The sequence below is a fragment of the Pocillopora damicornis genome, chromosome 13, assembly GCF_964200805.1.
Source record: "Pocillopora damicornis chromosome 13, jaPocDami1.2, whole genome shotgun sequence".
Taxonomy (NCBI): domain Eukaryota; kingdom Metazoa; phylum Cnidaria; class Anthozoa; order Scleractinia; family Pocilloporidae; genus Pocillopora; species Pocillopora damicornis.
This window is the reverse complement of record NC_142682.1, coordinates 5,916,631-5,932,125: the sequence shown is the minus strand read 5'-3', so window position 1 is coordinate 5,932,125 and position 15,495 is coordinate 5,916,631. Positions and strand designations below refer to the sequence as shown.

The following is a 15,495-nucleotide window of genomic DNA, read 5'->3' as shown; positions in this document are numbered from 1 at the left end:
GTTCTTTCAGGATTCCTCACGTTAATACGCTGTAGTCCAAACGAAATAAAACGAGTTCATCTCACGAAGCCAAAAGAACGTCTAGGTCAAGTTTGATGTTCCTATAGAGTCTTTTTCGATCGAGTGTCGAAAGATGATCCGTAATTGCTTTGGCTTTGCTTCACTTTGACCAACGACTGACCCAGAAAACTCGCCCCGACTCGAAAACCAATCTTGGCTTGGTCGCCCGCGTTTTCGCACACTTTTGGTAGTTTGCCTATCTTCAATCTGACTTCCCATCAGCTTATGTTGACGCAAACCTCTGTTAAGATTAGCTTTTGTAAATACTTTGGTTTGGGTTTTTCGATAATCAATTGAAAACTGCTCTGGTCCAACAAAGCCATGTGAACTTTAATATACTTTAAAAGCCAACTAGAAAGCCTCTGCATCTCACAAGCGCCCTCAGGAGCCGCGAAGGAAAACAAGATGGAACTAGATGTATTTCAGTGAACCATTTATTACTTAGGTTGTTCCAACTTTCTCTATAATTCGCAGCAAATACTGCACCATAACGCCTCGTTACAGTTCAGCAAATATGTTTACCACGTAAATTTTCATACTAAATCTAAAACTGAAAGCGTTGCTGACGATGCAAGGGCACACCATCACGAAAATTTTAAGTATATACATATTTCTTCAAACGCTTTATAACTTCTTTACCTTAACTTATAGAAAATCTTAATCTACATATTCTTCTTGCTGGCCAAGCGAAATAAACCAAACCAAAACAAAAACCAAACGGTCGTTGGCAGCAAGTCTTATAGGCGACACAATTGCTCGTAAAAAAAACTAACTCAATCTTTCCTGATGATCAGGCAATCCAAATAACTCATTCTAAAACGTTCGTCCTGTTGACATTCTCGTGTAATGTGGCGTCGTTGAGTTTACGACTGTTGACTGATGGCGGAGGTTGTACGTCTTCAAGAAACCGAGCAAAGTAAGCAACTCCTACAATTCATATCGCGATATGATCAGCCTCAAGCCCACTTTCGTGTCTTCTCCAAATCTTGATCAGTAGACCTTCTAGGTCGCGCGCGTATTGCCTCGTATTGAAAAGTGGACTACGAAGGCGGGCGTTCCATACTTTATCCTTTACTTTCTTCAAGCTAAAGAAACAAGAAAAGTAAAGTTTTTATTAACAGTGCTATCATAAACAACTACGTTATAATACCTTACAAGAACCTACGCTGCGAGGATGACTAAAATTCCCACCTGTTGAACACCCTATGTATGAAGACTTTGCCAAAGTCAAAATTTTGATCCAAACATTTCTCTTGAAATGATTGACAGAGGATAAGTGATCACCATGTTTAAAAGAACTTTTAACTAAGCGTGTCGGATTAGGACACTAAGGTAGTCTTACGCAAAAAAACGAAAAACAAACAAAAACACACTACACCCCACTCGTAATTTACAGCCCAAAGATAAGGCGCACCACAGCTCTAAAAAAACACAACACTTACTAGTTAGCGTCGTTTCCAAGTCGTATAGCAATATTTTCGTAATCTACTCGACTATTTGCTATCAGCTCTGGACAGCCAAGTGCTGTAAGCTGGGATGAAGCTACTCGGGATGCCAATGTTTCGAGAGGAAGCGTCACCATGGGACATCCAGCCCACAAGACATCCATGCCAGTCGTGTGACCATTGCACAGAGGAGTATCCAGGCAGACGTCAGCCAGCTGACCACGACGAACATGTTCTTCTTTAGGCGCCACTGGGGAGAAGATTACGCGCTCTTGGGAAAGCCCCATCGCCATAGCCTGTGCTTTTAGGTTGGGTTCTCCTACTGCAGGAAATCTGAGCAACCACAGCACAGAGTTGGGCACTTCTTTCAGGATGTTCACCCAGCTTCGTAGAGTCGGCGGGTCGATCTTGTACAACTGGTTGAAATTACAATAGACAATGGCTTCCTCAGGTAGGCCATAATGCGAGCGCGTAATGATAGGTACAGTCGAAGGGATCCTCTCACCGCTGTCCTTGCATCCAGAGTATTCTCTCTTCTTTTCTTCGATCAATGCACCAACCTTTGGTGCCAAGTTTGGGTCGTTTTTCTCATCGTCGAGAAGCACCGCCGCAGCATGAGATGGTACTAAGCCATTCTTAGTTATTTCTGCAATCATTTGGTTACTAGACGCTCTCAGGTACTGTATAAGGTGCGGAAACATCTGCTTGTGGTCACCAACAAAGAATGTATGAGGCATGTAGGCTAGCCTCTCCGAATACTGATCAGCCAATTCGAGGGGTGAGGTGACTTTATCAGTGATGATATAATCCATATAAGGAGCACCACTCGTTCCTGGATAACCCAGCCACATTACCTGCAGAGATGATGGAAAAAAGTGCACAATTTCTACACTTCAGACTCGCCATAACCACACAAGTTCTCTGTCTTTAACAATATTTAACTCCCAAAATTATTTACTCATCTACACTTCCTTAAGCATTCGTTAGGAGAATTTGTTGATACATCTATATACAACTGTCATAATATTTTTATTCCTTCCTTATCGCTTGAGTCATGAGGATTAAGGAAAGTATCATCAACTTAAGAAAATCTTGATTGTTCAAACAAATTCTCCTTGTCAGTCTCAGGAAATGTATGGTTGGTTTGGAGATTATGCACACTGATGTTGGGGTGGAAGGGGTTATATATATGTCGAAATTGTGCTGAGAAGTTCCACATCAATCTCTTTTGAGATGTGAAAAGTCGAAGACCTTTAAGAGGCACAATATTGTTTTAATTGAAAAAAAAAGTGCCATGTTAAAAAAGTGGTTTTTAGAGTACAAAGTATATCAATTTTCCTTGCACAAGCTCAGACCATTTAAACCAGTCAATCTTTAATTTTTTGTAAACATCACAAGGTACCAATTGTGCCCATTTCAGAAATTAACCACAGCTAGATAAATAATCAGAATTGAACTACTTTTTCAGCACATAAATCAACATCACCACAGTTTACACAATTACCTGTACTGGTGCAGGACGAAGTGCAAAGATTTCATTTCTGGCTCCTTTGGTGTAGCCATTCATGTTGACAAGGACATGAATGCCATCCGAATTAATGCGATCAGCAGCTTCCCCATGACAAGCAATGGATGACAGATCAACAAAATGCTCTGCATCTCCCTCAATCTTTCTTCTAAAGCTGGTGCTGTCGTCAGCAGTGAGAGCATAGCAGAAGATCTAGGGAATATTTATGAAGACCATAAGCAAAGTCACATGACAAAACTATCACAAGCCAGGTAAATTCCTACCAGGATTAGATTAAAAAAAAAATCAAAATATTAGAGTAGAAAAAGGAAAATAAACTTGAAACTCTAGTAAGTGTGGTCAGATGAAATGTGCAAGCATTCTATCATACTTTATAAATTTCCTTACTAAGTGTTAACCCTTAAACCCCTATCATTGAATGATCTCTGATTTATCCTCTCATTATAACCTATGACTCAAATAAAAAGGTCATGAAAAACATGGAAATGATCACCAATTTAAAAAGCCCCTGGTTGTCGGAAAATTCTCTGTTCCATTACCAAACAAAACAGAGAGAGAGAACTGTGTGGAGGATGTGAATACCAAGTACTGATATGGTATGAAAGGTTGAATCTTTACACCCTAACATCAGCATGTATATTTTCCATACTGTTCTCCATAGATTTCCACAGAGGCTGACAAGGAGAATTTGCTTCACAATCAAGAGCTGCTTTGGTTGGTGATCATCTCCTTTATTCTCATGACTTTCATGTTTGATTCAGGGGTGATATTGTGAGGAGAAATTAGATGCTAGCCACTCTTGAGGGCTAAAGGGTTAACTGCCCAAAATTCCACACAGCAAAAAACAAACAATCACTAACCTCAACCCTACTGTGGTCATGAAATCCTGGTACACTCTGCATCAGGTGAGAAGTAGGGTGGTTGCCAAAATCACTAGAAACGTAGCCTATTCTGAGTCTACCTCCACTATCCTTCAAAGACCTTGGATAAGAGTAGGGTGGTTTGTGTAGAAGAGCAACCTAGGAAAATTCAAAATAAAACTGATCAGATAACAATAATCACAACAAAACAAAATTAAACTTGACTTTCCCAAACTATGAATATAGAAATATCCAAATGCTGGTGCCTGACAGTCAACAGGAGTATAGATTCCAAAGACTGACAACATTCCTGACCTCATAGAGCTCTAGTCAAAGTTTTGGGCAAAAAAATAAAAAGTAAAAAATTAAAAAAATTCTGCCAAATACAAGAACAGGGAGATGTAATTCCTGGTGCAGAACAATTCTCAACACATCTCCTGCAATTTAAAATCTTCTTGGCAAAACCCAAGTAAAGAATCACTAGCTTACAAGAAAAAATAAAATAAATTTTTGTGATACCTTCTCCACACAAAGATTGCCATGTCTATTGGCAATGTCTCTTCTCATTTTGTGTGTAAGTGGGTATAGCATACTATGATGAGGGTGCACAGATGGAAGTCTGTTGTTCTCCAACTGGTCAGCTACGATTGACACAAGTTTCTTCATACGAGATTCATAATCTGTCCAGTCGCAGATAATCTACATGGAAACAAACAAAATCAGTTTGATCACAGAGTAAAGATACTTAAAGTTGTTCAATCTTTAAAACAGAAACAGAAAACATGTTCACTGCAAGGCACTCAGGTATGTACTAGTGGAAAAGTAATTAATTAGTATGAACTTAAAGTGTCATCAGTTAGATTAGAAGTTCTCACACTTTTAAGTTTTGCCTTTCATCAGAGGAAAGACAGGTTTAAAGTTTGTATGAGTTACAGACAGTGGAATAAAAAAAATCAGAATTTTGCAGCACAGGTGCAACCTTACTGTAACCTGTCAAAACTAGGCACTCTATCCCAAATGAAAACTGATACTTCTCCAGGCTTCACACCGAAGACTGGCCCAAGTATGGTTATTGAGGGGCACTAGACAAAGTATGTAAATATATCAAAGTGTAGGATGTAAAACATGTTAGTTACCTGTAAACAATGAGCCAGGTTACAGTATGCATCAGGAAAGTTTGGCTTCAACTTTAGTGCTGTTCTGTATGACTGGATCGCTTCAGGAATGTTTCCAGAATCCTAATGAAAACAATAATGAGACAAACCCAACAACAATGCATGACATAGCATAAGAACACTTCCAAATTGTAAAGAAAATGGGGAAAAGCTAGAACATGATGTAAATAGCAATAACTTATTCACCACTAAAGCTTGCATTCGCAAAGTTCAAATTCGCAAACACTTAGGTAATTATTATGCATTGTTGCATCCCTTTTGCCCAGTGTGTTGTACTTGCTAATAATTTATCATAACATTGGAGCTAAAAATCCAACAGAACACTTGCTATTTCTATGATACAAGCAATTTATTCCTCCTGCTCATATTTTTTTGCCTCGTTTGTAAATTATACTGTGAGATAGCACACATTCAAATTTGATGATTGCAATGGGGGCTGCTCATACAGAGTACACCTCACCACATACCTTGTGAACTGATGCTAAGTTACTGTGCGCATCAGCAAAGGCTGGGTTTATTTGTATGGCTCTAGTGTAACACTGGATTGCTCCCTGGACGTCTTGCATTTCTTTCAATGTGTTTCCCATGTTGGAATAAGCATCAGCAAATGTAGGATGAATTCTAGACATTATCAAAAATTAATGAATGATCAATGCAGGAAGGTGGGGCAAAACATCTTGTTCTAAAATTAAACAAAATGTATCACTCATTTGTATTCATGTTAATTGGCCTTTGTTGCCGAAAAAAACTCACTGAATTCTGGGATATAATTGAGTTAAAGACATCTAATTATCATTCATGTCTCAGAATAATAAAATTTATCAAGTCTGTAGCCTTACGGAACAAGAAAGAATGGCACGATTAAAAGGATTTAAGGGGGGCAAACTTTCAATCTCATAACTAGGAAAAAAGTATGCAAAAGCTTTATCTAGTATTAACCTGATAGCTTCCTTATAATGCAGCAAAGCTTCATGGAGCTTCCCTTGTTGTTGTAGAACACTTGCAAGATTTGAGTGGGCAGCAGCAAATTCAGGAAAGATCTGTAAAGAGATCAAAATACTCTTAGTTTTTTCCTTCTCAAACATGCACAAATTAATCACAACTGAAAAAAAAAATTACTAAAACAGTACCTCAAGAGCTTTGCAGTACAGCCTAACTGACTCCTCTATCTTGCCTTGCTCTCTTTTGATATTGGCAAGGTTGTTTAGAGAATCTGCATGGGTAGGACAAAGCCTCAAAGCTGTATTATAGCATTCTTCTGCCTCAGATACCTTGAGAAAGAGAGATGTAATCAACATATAATCCTCAATACAAATGATTCAACAAAAAACACCACTTGATTGTATTTCTTTTGAAACAGATAAGTATAAATATGGTGCATTAAATGGCAGAAGAATGGGAAAGAGCACACAATGCAGAAAGTAGAAAAAGTGTTTGGGAAATAAATGAACTACATACACAGCTGACCTTTCCTTGTTCCTTTAAGGCATTGGCCAAGTTACAATAGGCATCTGGGAAGTTTGGTTGAAGTTCAATTGCTCTTCTGTAAGTGTCCACTGCTAAATCAATAAGTCTGTGAGAAAAGAAAAGAAAAATAAGAATAATGATATCAAAACAAGGATGCCAGTAACACAAAAGAGTCACCTGCAAGGGAGAATCACTTGACTAAAATACTATTCTACAATTTCCTTACCCTTGTTCATAGTACACACAAGCCAAGTTTCCATGGACAACTGCATGATTGGGGCTCAAGTTTAAAGCTCGGAGGTATGCAGCAACAGCTCTGATGAAAATTGGAGAGGAAACAGACAGATTACAAACATTTCCACTTCAGCCACAAAATCATTCAAAATGGAGCCGAACTGTTCAAAACACACTAGCAACAATTCCTGAATCAGCTGCATACACAAAGTGTGCTATCATATCAATTTCGCTGAATATGAACACAAATAACACTGCCCTCACCTATCAAAAATTCTGGCCTCCTTTAAAACATTCCCTAGGTTAATGTAGGCATCAAGAAAGTTCTGATCCAGCTGAACAGCCTTGATGGAACAAAAATAAACAGAGCAGAACATTAAAATAACATGTATGAAATTTACAGGTTTTTTCACACTGTAAGACAAAATCAGCTGACCCCTTTTTTAAATTTTGCTTAGGTCTCCCAAGCTAAGATCCTCACAGTTTTGAAACTTAATGTTTTCATCATAATACATATAAAGTAAAGATGCAAAAATTTCATCATCCCCAATGGCCCATGGTGCAACAATAAATCCCAAACAAGGTAAAAAGTTAAAACTAAATGCAGAAAGTTCAAATCAAATGTATATATTACACATCAACAATGGTAGGGTCCAAATTTCATACAAAATCATTTTAATTCTCATAGAAACATATAAATGCTCTGTTTTTTGTAGCATGGACTGGCTTATTGTTCTCAGAGATCCAATATGTTTACTTCCTCCTTAGACATGTTCCTGCCACAGCTTACTACCACCTTACAAACTAAGGGATCCACCTGTTTCTGATGTCTACAATATATGTCAAAATTATCCTTGGTGCCTAATTTCTCAGCCTAACTAAAAACCTAATTAGCATGAGTAGTCATACAACTCTTTAGCCACAAGAAACACTTCTCTGATCAGTAGTATTACCTTCTCAAAGTGATGAATAGCCAGCCATATTTCTCCTTGAGCATTGAACACACAGCCAAGATTACTCCAGGCCACTGCAAAACTGGGCTGTGTTTCTATTGCTTTCAAGTAGCACGCCTTTCAATTCAAAAATGAGCAGCAAAATGGGGGCAAAAAAAATTGATGGGAAAGGCACACAGCAAGCAATAAGAGAGCAGATGGCAGCGAGAGTAAACAGCAGAGAGCAAGAAAACAATCATAGCAAAAACAAGAGTTACACAAAAACACAGGCAAGACAGATAGCGATAGTAGAGAGCAAAAAGAGACAATCATGGTTTTGTTCTCATCCTTTGTAACAACGCAATACTATTTCGATATTTTCCACCAACAGTTTAGTTGGCCTCTTGTTTTGTCCTGTCTTGGCTGAAATACAATGCTAGATTACAGTATCCATTAGTTCACAAAACACCTTGTCCCGTTGGAAAAGCTTACATATTTCTTCATCAAGATTGTGTGAGAGAACAAATACCTTGTCTTGCCTCAACACATAACCAAGTTAGAGGCTTGAGAAGTAACAATGTGGCAAAAGGCATGGAAAAATTGCAATCCAGATCAAGAAAAATTGGACCAACATATAATGACAGGATATAAAAAGGGAAAGTTCGATGTGGCAATGAATGAAATTTAAAACCAAGCCTGTGCCAATATTTCAGTTTGCAACTTCTTTCACCCCTAAGAAAACAATCCCCAAATTTCCAGTGATTGAAAGTAATACTGCTTTACACTCAATACAAATGCAGACTTGTCTCAAATGAAAGCAGTAAATTATCCCATCAATTGCTGGAGATCGGGAACCATTTTATCAACGTGAGGAGACAAAACAAGATTTGCATTCTTCACATCAATCTACAAGAGCAACGAAACGACAACAGTCAGCCTTGTCTTTCAAAATTTTTCCCAACCACTCAACATCTGATTCTAATAAAACAATAAGCAAAGCTCCTTCGTAACTGGGACAAGGTGTTGAATGGATAATAAGACCATTTTCTTTCTTTCCAAGGTATGAGATCAACCACATGACTTCCAGGAAAGGATGCAAGCAGACAACTCAATCCAGTAACAGGAGTTTTTCAATACAAAAGCTCCTTTGCCAGTACTTTGCTGCATTACTCAAAGCAATTAAAATGCAATCAAATTAACTTATCTCTGAAAACCTGTGCTCCTACCCAACATAAAAAAACCCCTATCCAAATTTAAAGCAAATTCAAAATTTTCACAAAAACTGTATTGAAAACTTCTGTTTCTGTTTGAGAAGTCTGTAACAGCAAACTGGGCAAAGCATGGTAGACAGGGAAAGCAAGTTTGGGAAAGGGCCAAAGACGTGCTTTGAGAAGTTCATCTTTCTGCAAACGGTTCCCTTCAGCCGGTGTACTCCATCAAGAGCGTACGTACCCTGTATAAGTTTACTGGGAGAGATAAATAAAAGGGGAAAACAAGGGCAGATTGAATGTTAGGGATCACATAAAAAAAGTTGCACATTCCAACTTGCAGTCTAACCAACACAACTGTGCCACTTCTTGAGCAAGCTCCACCAGCAAAAGGAACATTTTGATAACCCTACCGGTTACTACAGTATAAACAGCTTAGGAATCACCATGACACATCAATTTTCAAGTGCCATACAAGGCAGCCAATTTCATGTTGAAGTGATGTGCTCTTCAAGAATATTGACACAGATATGTTGGTCTTGCCAACACACATTTCACAATCCATCCATAATACTTTAAATAATGACCCCAAAGCCCCAAGATATCCAAGTAACCCACCCATCCCACACAGGAAAATATCCAATTTGCTATGAGAGTATTTCCAAAAACCCTGCATTAGCACAAGTGTGTTATCAAACACAACTGTTTGATGTTAGAACTTTCATCAGCAAGACCATTAAATATCCTCCATAATTCACACAGCCTTATCAAAACTTGGGACTTCCAAAAGAGATAAACAAACTGGCAACTGTAACAAGATCTAATTTATGCTAATGCACAATCTATCATCACACTGCAGAGTATTGAGAAATTCACTCTCATGCAATTAGAATTATTCTGGTTTCATTAACAAAATTCTGAACATGGAGCACACACAGCTGAAGACGTCACCTTAAAAATCCTCTATTCCCACATTTAAAATATCAATAATCTTTGAGGACTGGGTGATATAAGTTTTAGCTCGTAGAAGGGAACTTTTTCTAAAAAGCCTTCCCTCATTGTGACATGTAATCATAATGTGAGGACAATATACTTTTTTACCTCCTGGAAATCAGAATGATAAAATTGAGGTCACGTTGAATGTTGAAATTAAATTTGCGTGAGGCACACAAACTGTGAACATTCACAAGGTTGTTTCCAGAAGCACTCAATACTAGGGAGAGAAGGAACCTTTCATTGTCAAGACCAGAACGACTGCCTTGAATATGAAATTTTCCCCTTCTGTTTTCCAGAAAATTGGTAATGTACCTTAGCCTCCTCTAGCCTCCCTAAAGCCTTTAAAAGGTTACCAAGATCACTGCGTACACAATAGAGATCCTGTTCACAAAAATATAAAAAGGTGCTGTCAACTCCACAAACCACAAATATTATTTAAACATTGAAAAAATAAATAACTTCATAAATAAGGAAAGGAACCTTGATTTCATCGCCATTAAAAAATTAGAATCATAAAAAAGACCTAATTCCTTGCTTCAGTTTGGTAAAAGAAGCCATACAAAAAAATAATTGTCTAAAAAGCACTCAAATAAAATTGCGAAAAATGCTACAGGCAAAAGACCATGAAAACTGTCATTGCTGAGTTAAACTACTTCATTCTTTGCTATACAAAATTAACACTATAAATAATCGAAGCTTTCAGTGCTTCTTGCAATATTAACAAAATTAGGATTCTCTTGAACCACTTGGAACAATATGGTGTACAGACTTAGACATTAGTCTGCGGTGGCCAATGGAAAGGGCCCAAAAAATATTGACAATATGCCAGGTACATTGACAGAGAAGTCAGTCAATCTAAGAGTTGGAATTATCAAGCGGAAGACAATAATTACTGTAGTATCCAAATGCCATTCATTACACTAAGCCATTTACTGCATTAAGAATACTCTCACTAACCAGGTAAGGTATGAAGGAAATTCATAAAAAAGTTATGTTCAGTTAAGTGAGCGACTATTTCGACAAGAAATTCAATTGACAAACACTAAAACGTGAAACAAAATAACCGACTTATTTCACATTCCACACGTCAACGAGATTGAACCTTCTTCAGCATACCAATATGACCGGAATTTCAAAATCCTGGCAAATATTAAGAAATACTGAAGACTGCGACTGCGGCTATTGAGATAAAGCTTTGAGTTTGTCAAAGCATGGAAGACAAATAACACGTTTCTTCGCGTCAGATGTGACATTAGCACAAATTTATTTGCTCAAAACAATGAATGGAAAAGATCGCGAAACTTCAGCTGGATGGACGAAATTTCTCTCAGTCAGAATTATTCTCTTCATCATTCGCTGAGTTGTAACACACAGCAGTCGATTTGTTTTTTAAGAGCTTTAGATAAATCTCACCGAGCTTAAGCCGTATTCTAGCGAAACAAACAATGAACGAAAAAGTAACAGATAAACTCAGTACTATACCGGGTTATACTGCAATGCTGTTGCATACGCATTTACTGCTCCTTCTAAATCTCCAGCAGCCACTAATGCCGCAGCTAAATTGATATATCCATCGATGAAATCAGGCTTTAACTTAACAGCATGTCGGTAGTTATCCAAGGCGTCCTTCAGCTGACCTCTTTCTTTATACACATTTCCTAAGTTAGAGTACGCCTCGGCGAGAACTGGATTTTGTTTGATGGCTAAGGTACTAAAATGCGCCGATCTATAGAAAATGAAAACAGAAAGTGCTAAACGATTTGAAAAATGCTTTTAAGGCAAGTTATCAAGTTGAGATACGCCATAAAATTGTAAGAAATGTTGGTTGTTGCGATCCTATCCTCAAAACAAAGTACAACAACAGCACGCAAGAAAATTCGGTTAACGACTTCGTGTACCTGTCTAATCGACGACATTGAAAGTGTATTGACGATAACAACAACAGAACTCCAGTGTTTTCTGGCTGTTGTCTCCACAACTGCATACAGATTTGTTCGGCACGATCATAACTGCCCGCCTGGTATTCTCGATGAGCCAACTCGGCCAGAGTGGCTGTTGAAAGAGAGAGAATGGGTTACGGTAAACACAATGAGCTTAGCTTACCGACACAAATATTCACGAAAGAGCATTCCCTAACCAGCATCGTCTAAAATAGTCGTTCCCATGACCATGACGATGAAATTGGCGGTAGAGAAACACAAAAGTTTCCCCTTTGAGATTGAAATAAGAAAACGAGGGCATGAAGAAAGATGGCGTGTATTATTGTATGCACAAACGCGACGTCATGTGCGCACACGCAAAGAAAAGACTTACCTCCATAATGGAACGATTCTGGCTGAAATTTCATTATTTCACATTGACGGAACCTTTAAAATAAACAAATTTCACTCATACCGAATGAGCTACCACTCAAAACCGCGACTGAATTGATGTACTTTCACTATCAAGGCATTCTCAACATGAACAGCCCCTAGAACTGCCATGATCAATATCGAAATTCCTAATAACCGCAATGCGCTTTGCCAATGACGTAATCTTACGTTTTACCTAACAACCCCACGTGGTTGACAGGTTATTGTAAAGAGAAAATAATAGTCCATCCCTTTAATGTAGTACGATTTTTACCTCTAAAATGATACATAGCAATATATTATGAATCATTTTATCTGATTCCTCTATCAATGATAAAACTTTAGTCCTAGAAAATAACATGATAATGTATACAGGACAGTTTTTGGGTGAAGGAAATTCGATAGCTTAGTGGTCAAGTTACATATTCTTACAACAGATGCTTTATAAAAAAGGAAGCCCTCCCTTATTTTACTCCGCTAATTTGTGAAAATTTCTTCAATATCCTACCAAAGTGCCTATCTCAATGAGAGTGAAATCCGAAACTTCCTCAGCAGTCAGAAAAATGCATTATAAGTTTGTTGTGAGGTAACCAAAGCCCCTTTTTTTTGTGCACGTTCTCATTCCTTGGATCGTGTTTGTCTCAGCTGACATCTGGCCTTTTGACACCTTGGCGTCACGTGTCTGATGTTTGATTGACGTGGCCAATGAATAAAGAGGCCAGCAGTACCGAAAATATCGGGGTCACTTCGTGTGAAGAATTCGTGGTGTGAAGTTGCAGCTCTCTGTCCCGTGAATTTCTTTAAGGTAACTGCTGTAGCCCGTTGTTTCCTCTTAAGACGCGATTTGGTCGTTATTAGTTCGTTGATTTTCTAAATTTTAGCGTTATCTCTGCAGTAAGAACGAAATGGGCGATAAACCAGACGTATCTGAGGTGTCAACGTTCGATAAGAGCAAGTTGAAAAAGACTGAGACACAAGAGAAGAACACTCTTCCAACGAAAGAAAGTGAGTCTTATTTCGCTTAATTTTCCTTCCTAGAGAAATATTTTCGTGAGCTAAAGCTGAAAATACGTCAGTAAAGCAGCTATTTGCTCCTTTAGGGGTGTGTCATCTTGGGAACACTTTGAATTCGAGAGCGACACGTTTTTAAAATTCCGTACTCATTATTGTATCCAAGCTTCAATGCGCAGCGCGAGTCCCAAGCATCTTGGCTATAATTTTTCGACGGGCTTCGTATATAATGCAAGCGCTTTATCCGTCTTTTTGACACACCCTCTCTATTCTTTCGTTTCAGCAATTGACCAGGAGAAGAGCACCTAAGCCAAGAAATTATTGATCATAACCACTAGCGTGTTGTTGATGTTATTCAAAAATTTGTGTCCTTCTTTTTATGTTTGTGTCTGCCTTGGAGAAGTTGTGCGCTTATAGGGAGATGAAGTTTATTAGCATAAAGTTTGTGATCCCTAAATCTGTAAAATTCAATTGTAGTCAAATTTATGGGAAAACGAAAACCATCTCGTCGATTTCCTACACTTGATGTATTCGTTCCACTTTCGTCGGCCTAGACAAACATAAATTGTAGTGAAATATTTTTGCACATTTTAAACAATAAAGTTGAATATTGAACTTGAAATTTGGGTGTTTGTTTAGATTACTTTGCTGTTGCTGGGAAATGCGTAGAGAAATTGTAAAATAGTCTTTCGCAACCTTCGAACAATTGTACTAATCCTTTCTTCAACACACTAACATTTTTCTACCCAATTGGCTTGAAGTGCCCATTGATAGAGGTCGTTTACAAAACGACAAGAAAATCCCTGAGGACCTAAAATTATAGCTTTGTTATGCCAACTACTGCTGTGATTTTCCTAGCCAACACTTGAAAGCCTTGTGAATGTGAAAAAATTTTATAGATGAATTCCTTTTAAGGGAATTTTGCCAAGTGGTGTGATCAGCACAAAAAAAACTTCCTGCAGGAAATGACAGTCAAGGTATTAGATTACCTCGGGGTTCAGTTTAAAATATAATCCACATTTAGATGAGACTATTATTTTTATTTAATTACATATTTCATCTGTATTGCAACAAGTGTTCAAAATATTTTAGAGACTGTTCTGACATTTTAGTTACTTGAAACTAAAATGGTTTCTATCTCATTAGAATTGAGTTCCAAACAAATGTCAAAGAAATGCATCAAGAGTTATCTGATTAGGTAAGATTTCCACACAGCCCTGGCCATACTCATTATGCATACAGGTAACAATGAGGAAATCAGTACAGTATCTCCGGGTCTACTGCTTTTTATGGAGTAGAATAAGGCTGTGTGGAAATGTTACCTAGGATTAAGTTGCACAGGAAGTTTGTAAGAATTTTGGCCATCATAGGAAGGTTGCTTGGCACTGAAATATTCTTCTCAATAGACCTACTTAACTTTTATTGTTTATTTTCCTAAGGTAGGTCTCACAGAAATTTCCGTCTTTGTCTTATGTAAATTATGCTTCCATGTGCACATGAATAAGAGGACACTTAGAAGATACAGTTCTCTAGAATAACACATGATCTACACTGGAGCAACAAAACATGCTTAAGCTGAAGAGGTCTATTTGTGACTTCATAGTTTCAAGTAGGTGAAGCTTTAAAATACACTGGAATGTAAATGAGTAATGCTCTGTTTGCATGAAGGGTTGGGTAACTTGCCCTTTGATCATTAGTGTTTGTGGGAGGCGAACTTCCTCGCTCGGTAGGACTTGATGCAAGCATGTTACTGAACTAGCCAGTTATGTGACGAGTTATGTGTAGAGTAAAATGGCCACAAGGCAAGCAAAAGAGAAATTAACAATCTTTATTTGAAATTGCCAATTGTCTTGTCCATGTAAGATGAAAGTGTGAGTGCCTCAGAGCTTAACCACATCAACTCCTCAATGAGCATATTGATTAAAGCAGCAGCATCTCAGGTTTGTTCCGTTGCAATGGCTTTCTTCAGTCCCAAGTGTAACTCTTTTACCTGCACTTCACCCACTTTTCCACAGGCAAATGCAGAAAAGTTGGTGAGACATGGAACAAAACTTGTAACTAGAACACAGACACATTTTATATTCACTGGCACATGAAAATCTGCTTTCTGAAGAACAGTGTTTCAAAATATAAAAATACATTCCTTGAGAAAGGGGACATTGTAGGCCTCCAATCTCCCCGAGTTAACATCACAAGATAGTAATTTTATAGGGCTGCAGACACTATGT

The 15,495-nt window shown here is 38.0% G+C and overlaps 1 protein-coding gene and 1 long non-coding RNA gene across 5 annotated transcripts; one reads left to right on the top strand and one right to left on the bottom strand.

Annotated features, from left to right (window-relative positions):
* Nucleotides 1-476: 476 nt before the first annotated feature.
* LOC113686986 (UDP-N-acetylglucosamine--peptide N-acetylglucosaminyltransferase 110 kDa subunit) lies at nt 477-12,419 on the bottom strand. Of its 4 annotated transcripts, none has more exons than XM_089192084.1 (17): nt 12,219-12,419; nt 11,804-11,957; nt 11,388-11,631; nt 10,218-10,286; nt 7,723-7,839; nt 7,034-7,113; nt 6,762-6,851; nt 6,536-6,641; nt 6,199-6,339; nt 6,008-6,108; nt 5,536-5,689; nt 5,030-5,131; nt 4,413-4,592; nt 3,894-4,052; nt 3,010-3,225; nt 1,503-2,359; nt 477-1,145 (listed from the first exon to the last, which is right to left on the bottom strand). In XM_089192084.1, exons 1-17 carry the CDS (start codon nt 12,250-12,252, stop codon nt 995-997), a joined length of 2,955 nt encoding a protein of 984 aa, XP_089048210.1. In that variant the 5' UTR covers nt 12,253-12,419; the 3' UTR covers nt 477-994. The 4 variants fall into 4 exon arrangements, with proteins under 4 accessions (XP_089048210.1, XP_089048209.1, XP_089048208.1 ...); XM_089192083.1 differs by having other exon boundaries at nt 6,527-6,641; nt 12,219-12,415; XM_089192082.1 differs by lacking the exon at nt 12,219-12,419 and adding an exon at nt 12,043-12,201 and having other exon boundaries at nt 6,527-6,641.
* LOC113686987 (uncharacterized) lies at nt 10,747-13,889 on the top strand. Its single transcript, XR_003447704.2, has 4 exons — nt 10,747-10,865; nt 12,902-13,061; nt 13,152-13,261; nt 13,551-13,889. It is a non-coding gene; the product is annotated as an uncharacterized LOC113686987 (long non-coding RNA).
* The last annotated feature ends 1,606 nt before the right edge of the window (nt 13,890-15,495 follow it).

Coding starts and splice junctions, on each gene's coding strand:
- LOC113686986 (XM_089192083.1), bottom strand. CDS start 12,252: ATGAAATTTCAGCCAGAATCGTTCCATTATGGAG. Junction 10,287..11,387: donor CAGCATTGCAGTATAACCCG/GTATAGTACTGA, acceptor TTTTGTGAACAG/GATCTCTATTGTGTACGCAG. Junction 7,114..7,722: donor CTATTCATCACTTTGAGAAG/GTAATACTACTG, acceptor TGTTCCATCAAG/GCTGTTCAGCTGGATCAGAA.